Source organism: Artemia franciscana, chromosome 11, assembly GCF_032884065.1.
Source record: "Artemia franciscana chromosome 11, ASM3288406v1, whole genome shotgun sequence".
NCBI lineage: Eukaryota > Metazoa > Arthropoda > Branchiopoda > Anostraca > Artemiidae > Artemia > Artemia franciscana.
Genome location: NC_088873.1, coordinates 11,345,961 through 11,353,110, shown reverse-complemented (window position 1 = coordinate 11,353,110; position 7,150 = coordinate 11,345,961). Strand labels below are relative to the sequence as shown.

Here is a 7,150-nt window from a genome sequence, read left to right as displayed (position 1 = left end):
AAGGAGTAAAGGTAATGTTCCATGCTCAAAATTTCTAGTGCGACTCGGACTAGTTGATTCCAAACTTCCACCACTCGTTATTGAATCACTCATTTCCCCCTCGGGAGTCATTGGATTAGAAGGATTTGATTGCCTCTGTTCATAATAATGCTCTTTGCTTTGAACTGAAAGGCGAAATGAATACATATTAATCACTGAAAGCAAAAGTATGGAAAGCTGATAAGGGAAGAAAAGAAGAAAGGCTTTTTTTTCGCCTCTGTGAAGGAAAGAAGCAAAAACGTTATTTAGCTTCATCCAGCAAAATTATAAAAGAGCTTAACAGCCAGAACTTCTCTTACCTAGCTTGTGATTTTGGGGACTTTTTCAAGTGGCCGACTGGATTTCAATTTCTTCTTCTTTTTTTTTCGGGGGGGGGGGGGGTACATTTATTATGTTAGCGGATTCAGTATACTGCTTTTTTTTCTCCCCTGTTGTTTCCTGGCCATGGAGCCTGGCTTGGATACTTTGTTAAAGTTGATTCTTTGTGTTGTAGATTTATTATTTATTAATTAAAAATAAACTTTTTCCACAAGATAAGTTTTTTTTTAAGTAAAGAACTCCATTAAACCAAAAATGAACAAAAATAGAATCAAATAATCTACCAAGCATACAACTACCACAAATCAGCATCCATAACTTACAACAAAATAACCGAGCCAAACTCAAAAAGAGTAGAAATTAACATGATTAGGGCTGAAAATCCCTATGCCTTCTCAAGGCTAGAACATACTTTGGGGTTGTGCAGACCCTGGAGGCATTGTTACAAGTTCTTTGGACTATCTTAAAAAAAAATTACCATCGCAAAATTGCGATCAGATACGTTTGGTGGAAACAAGGGTAGTTTTAGGCTACTTGACCTCCATCAATATTGACTGTTAAAAGGGAACTAGAAATTCCAATTTCAACCAAATGAGCCGCCTCTAAAGTTTATACAGCCATCCCTTCCATAAGAGCCTTAGATACCACAGTGGCATAGCTTACAACCCTCGCCCTCAGGCTCTAGTAGTTTGAATCAGCTTCAAAAGCCTTGTTATATGATATTTGGACTATTTTGAATAAAAAGACTGTCTCAAAATATCTATTGGATACAGCTCGGAAAAAACGACGTGCTTGTGTATGTGTGTGTGGGGGATAGCTGCGCTATGACCACTTTGACTCTTAAAAAGGGTACTAGAACTTCTGATTACTAATCCAATGAGACCCCTACAATGAGGCCACTCTTTCTATAAGGACCTTATATGCCCCCAGGGAATAGGTTACAACCCTTTATCTGAGATCTGTAGGGAGGATGACTTCCTCACAGACGCTGGGGAGTTGTGTCACCCCTAGAGACACTATTAAACGTTCTTTGGACTATTTTGAACAAAAATCACTATCTCATAATTTCAGTCAGATGCGTTTGGTGAAAAGAGGGGTAGTCGGGGGAGGGTCTAAATGCCCTCAATCCCTTTTGAAGCTTCAAAAGGAACTAGGACTTACACTTTTCAACCAAATGAGCCTTTTCTAAAGCTAAAGAACCATCCCTTCCATAAAAACATTAAATGCCCCGCGGCATAACTTACAACCCTCGTCCCAAGGCTCAGGTAGTTTGTTTCAGCCCTAAGAGCCTTGTTATGCGATCTTAGGAATATTTTGAATAAAATTACTGTCTCAAAATTTTTTTCGATGTATTTTGTCAAAACACGGCTTTTGGGTTTTTTTTTTGGGGGGGGGGCAACAGCCTTCTAATCACTTTCACTCTTAAAAAGAGAAGCAGAGCTTCTGATTACCAATACAATAAACCTCCTCTGAAGTGTATACAACATTCTTTTCAATAAAAACATTGTATGCCCCCAGGGCATAACTTACTACCCTTGCCCTGAAAGCTGTAGGGGTGAGAGCGTCTTCGTCAAAGACATACTTTCCGGACTGTTGAACTACAATAAAAAAAATGGCTATCTCTAAATTTTGATGCGATGTCTTTGGGGGAATGATGAGCGTGGGGGGGGGGCTGGTTACTCTCAAATATTTTTTTAATCTTAAAAAGGGCACTATCACTTTCAATTTCAATTCATATGAGCCCCATCTGAAGTTTATACGACCACCAATACCATTAAAAACTTATACAAACCCCAGGCCATGACTTATGATCCTATTCCCAGGGCCTACCTTATATTCCGAAAATTACTTCAAAACTGAAAAAAGTTTGTTTAAAGAACAATTTACGTGTTGTATTCACAAGCAATTTAAGTATAATGAATCTTGTCAATTCTGGTAAGGATAAAACCCCAATTACTCGTCTACGAGGGGTGTATCAAATATCATGTAGTTGTGAAAATTATTACATTGGTCGAACCCACCAAAATTTAGGAACAAGATTGCAGCAACACAAAGAAAGTATTGAAAAAACATTAAAATCTAAAAATAACTCCATATCTTTCGATTCAGCTTTAAGTAATCATATTTTTGAAAATCCAGACCATTATGTTCTATTTGACGAAACAATTCTAATTAGCAATGACCTAGGAATCAAACAAACTGTCCGTCAGGCAATCGAAATCAAACGAAATTTAAATAATAACACATCCCTAAATAGAGACTTGGGTGAATACACACTCAACCCTATGTACACAAAATTAATTATAGAAAATAATATAATTCAAAATAAAACAAAAATAGGAACGAACAAAAACAACCCCAATATCAAAAGAACTATCAGATTAGCTGCAGAGAAGGCAAATATCAAACAGTTCGTGGTAACGAACTGTAGTAAGGAGCGACCCGGCTCGATAGAAACCAAAACTCTAAAAAATGGAATTTTGATACCAATAGCTACATCAAAAGAATCGCATTTTAATGTTGATTTTAAATATATAAGTTTCATCAAGTTTAGTCTTACGCACCAAAAGTTACGAGCCTGAGAAAATTTGTGTTATTTTAGAAAATAGGGGGAAACACCCCCTAAAAGTCACAGAATCTTAACGAAAATTACATTATCAGATTCAGCGTATCAGAGAACCCTACTGTAGAAGTTTCAAGCTCATATCTACAAAAATGTGGAATTTTGTATTTTTTGCCAGAAGGCAGATCACGGATGCGTGTTTATTTGTGTTTTTTTTTTCTTTTTTCTTTTTCCCAGGGGTGATCGTATCGACCCAGTTGTCCTAGAATGTTGCTAGAGGGCTCATTCTAACGGAAATGATAAGTTCTAGTGCCCTTTTTAAGTGACCAAAAAAATTGGAGGGCACCTAGGCCCCCTCCCACGCTAATTATTTTCCCAAAGTCAACGGATCAAAATTCTGAGATAGCCATTTTATTCAGCGTAGTCGAAAAACCTTATAACTATGTCTTTGGGGACGACTTACTCCTCCACAGTCCCCGTGGGAGGGGCTAAAAGTTACAAACTTTGACCAGTGCTTACATATAGTAATGGTTATTGGGAAGTGTACAGGTGTTTTCAGGAGGATTTTTTGGTTGGGGGAGGGGTTGAAAAGAGGGGGATATACTGGGGGAACTTTTCATCGAGGAATTTGTCATGGGGGAAGAAAATTTCCATGAAGGGAGCGCAGGATTTACTAGCATTATTTAAAAAAAAACAATGAAAAAATAAATATGAAAAAGTTTTTTTCAGCTGGAAGTAAGGAGCAGCATTAAAACTTAAAACGAACAGAAATTATTACCCATATGAGGGGCTCACCTCCTCCTAATACCTCGCTCTTTACGCTAAAGTATTTTTAGTAATGTCAACTATTTATTCTACGGCTTTTGTGATTCAGGGGTCATTCTTAATGAATTTGGCCAAAATTTAAGATTTAGTGTAAAGAGAGAGGTACTGACGAGGGGGCGAACCCTCTCATATGTGTAATAAAAACATGAGAATAAAAAAATATTTATGTAAGCTAGTTTATAAGTTACGTATATCTTTTACTAATAAAAAGATTCGTAAAAAATCAAAAGTTCTAGTTGCCTTTTTTATTAACCAAAAAATTGGAGGGCAACTAGGCTTCCTCCCCTGCTCTTTTTTCTCAAAATCATTCGATCAAAATTATGAGAAAGCCATTTAGCCAAAAAAAATAAATAAAAAAATATGCAAATTTCGTTTTAATTATTTCTCTGCGGAGAGCCAAAATCAAAACATGCATTGATTCAAAAACGTTCAGAAATTAAATAAAAAAAAACAAGTTTTTTCAACTGAAAGTAAGGAGCGACATTAAAACTTAAAACGAACAGAAATTACTTCGTATATGAATGGGGCTGCTTCCTCATCAACGCCCCGCTGTTTACGCTAAAGTTTTTTACTGTTTTAAAAAGAAGAGTTGAGAGAAAGAGTCAAACTATAGCGTAAAGAGCGGGGCGTTGATGAGGAAGCAGCCCCTTTCATATACGAAGTAATTTCTGTTCGTTTTAAGTTTTAATGTCGCTCCTTACTTTCAGTTGAAAAAACTTATTTTTTTATTTAATCGCAATAAGAAATCATTCCAATTTTTAATAAATATAGTTAGTGAAATGAATGAACCTTTTTATCTTGCAAAATGTTAGCTTTTATCAGACAGTCCTGGCTGAACTTTTCGTTAAGAAGTAATGATGCCAAGGCTATTTTAAAATAAAAACAAATGGATTTTTAACTGAGAACTTTTATTGTAAGTGTTTTGTTGTTTTTTATTTTTTCTTTGCTGAAGACGGCCCTTAGATATAGGGCCGAAATATTCAAATAGGTTTCGTTGGTTCACTGTCTTGGGAAAAAAGTCCTCATTGTTCTCTCTTTTGTTGTTGTATTCCCAGGGCACTGGGGGTTGTGTCAACCTTAGAGCCATTGTTTTAGTTCTTTGGACTATTTTGAGCAAAATTGCTTTCTACCAATGGTAATCAGATTTATTTGGTGAAGAGGAGTAGTTAGGAAGGGACTAGCTGCCCTAAATCACTATTGACTCTTAAAAGGGACCTAGAACTTTCAATTTTTAACCGAACGAGCCTCCTCTAAAGTCTATACAACCATCCTTTCCATACAAATCTTAAATAATTCCTTGGCATAGCTTACAACACTTGCTCCTAGACTTTGGGGTTTGTTTCAACATCATAAGCCTTGTTAAATGATATTTAGACTATTTTGAACAAAATGGTTATCTCAAAATTTCTATTAGATGCATTTCAGGACAAATAAACGTTTGTGTGTGTCTGTGGGAGGGATGATAGCTTCCTTCCGATCACTTTGACTCTTAAAGAGCAGTAGAGCTTTTGATTACCCATCCAATGAACCCCCATATGACCACGCTTTCTATAAAAACTTTATATGCCCTCAGGACATAACTTACAACCCTATCTCCAGGGCAATGGGGGGGGGGGGTTGTGTCAACCCTAGAGTCATTGTTTTGATTCTTTGGACTATTTTAAGCAAAATTGTTATCTAACAATTTTAATCCAATTCGTTTGGTGAAGAGGAGTAGTCGATGGGGGGGATACCTGCCCTCCATCAGTTTTGACTTTTAAAAGGAAACTAGGAATTCAAATTTATTAACCAAATGAGCCTCCTCTAAACTTTATACAACCATCCCTTCCATAAAAACCTTAAATACTCCTTCGGCATAACTTACAACCCTTGGTCCTAGGCGCTGGGGTTGGTTTCAACCCCAAAAGCCTTACTATGTGATATTTAGACTATTTTGAATCAAATGGCTATCTCAAAATTTCTAGTAGATGCATTCTGGTACAATACGACGTTTGTGTGTGTGTGTGCGTGGAGGGGAGGGGGAGAGGGTACCTTCCCTCCGATCACTTTGACTATTAAAAAGAGCAGTAGATCTTCTGATTACTAATCCAATGACCCCCCTCCGAAGTTTATACGACCACACTTTCTATAAAAACTTATATGCCCCCAGGGCAAAACTTACAACCCTTGCCCCGTGGGCTGGGGGATTTATTATCCTCAAAGACTTGGGGTGGGGTCATTTGCCCTCTGATCACTTTCGACTAATAAAAAGGACACTAGTCCTCTCAATTTCCAATCGAATGAACTCCTTTTCAAGCTTCCACGACAACGCTTTCAATAAAGACCTTATATACCCCAAGGGCGTAACTTACAACCCTTGTCCCGATGGCTGTGGCGGGAGGGCGGTGGGGGGGTTTCATCCTCAGAGACAAATTTTCCAGACTTTCCAACTGCACTGAACAAAATGGCTACATCAAAACGTTGATCAGAAGTCTTTGGGGTAATGATGGGCGTGGGGAGGACTATCTTCGATTACTTTCGACTATTAAAAAGGGCACAAACCCTCTCAATTTCCAATCAATAGGACCTTTTTGAAGTCTCTACGACAGCGCTTTCTATAAGGACCTTATATGCCCCCAGGGCATAACTCACAGCCTTAGCCCTGAGAGCTGTGGGGAGGGGGAGGTGGTCATGCTCAAAGACATAATTTCCGGACCCTTTAACTACGTTGAACAAAATAGCTATATCAAAATGTTGATCGGATGTGTTTAGGGAAATGAAGGGCGTGAGGGGGGACATTCACCCGCCGATCCCCTTTGAATATTCATAAGGGCACTAGCCCTCTCAATTTTCAATTGAATGAGCCATTTTTGAGGTTTGTACGAAAACGCTTTCTATAAAAACCTTATATGCCCCTTACTTGTACCCTGAGAGCTGTGGGGGGTGGGGGTCATTCTCAAAGACATAATTTCCAGACCTTTCAACTACCTGAACAAAATGACTTGCTCAAAATTTTGATTGGATGTGTTTGGGGAAATTGTGGGCATGGGAGGGGAGTTAGACTTAAAAAGAGCACTAGTTTTCTCAATTTCCAATTGAATGAGCCCTTTTTGAAGTTTCTACAACACGTTCTATAAAAAATTTATATCCCTCCAGGGCATAGCTTACAACCCTTGCCCTGAGGGCTGTAGGGAGGTTCTCATCTCCAAATACATCATTTCTAGATTTTTCTACTACTTGAAAATTATCGATTTTTGTTGACGTGTTAAAACCGCGGGAGAACAAAAAAAAAATACAATACAAGAAAAATCGTATAGGGAACATAAACCTTAATTTCCTAAAAGAATGCGAGAAGTCGAGATAATAGAACAAAATTTATTCGAAAAGCAAGAAAGGAACAAAGAATGATGAGAAACAAAGAAATAA

General features: G+C 37.7%; 1 protein-coding gene across 1 annotated transcript in view; it reads right to left on the bottom strand.

Annotated features, from left to right (window-relative positions):
* LOC136032803 (uncharacterized) overlaps positions 1–7,150 on the bottom strand; it is a gene marked incomplete in the record, with an annotated part of 156,517 nt that overhangs the window by 13,918 nt on the left and 135,449 nt on the right. The window contains 1 exon segment of the mRNA XM_065713192.1: positions 1–164. Coding sequence (XP_065569264.1) covers positions 1–164 — 164 coding nt within the window.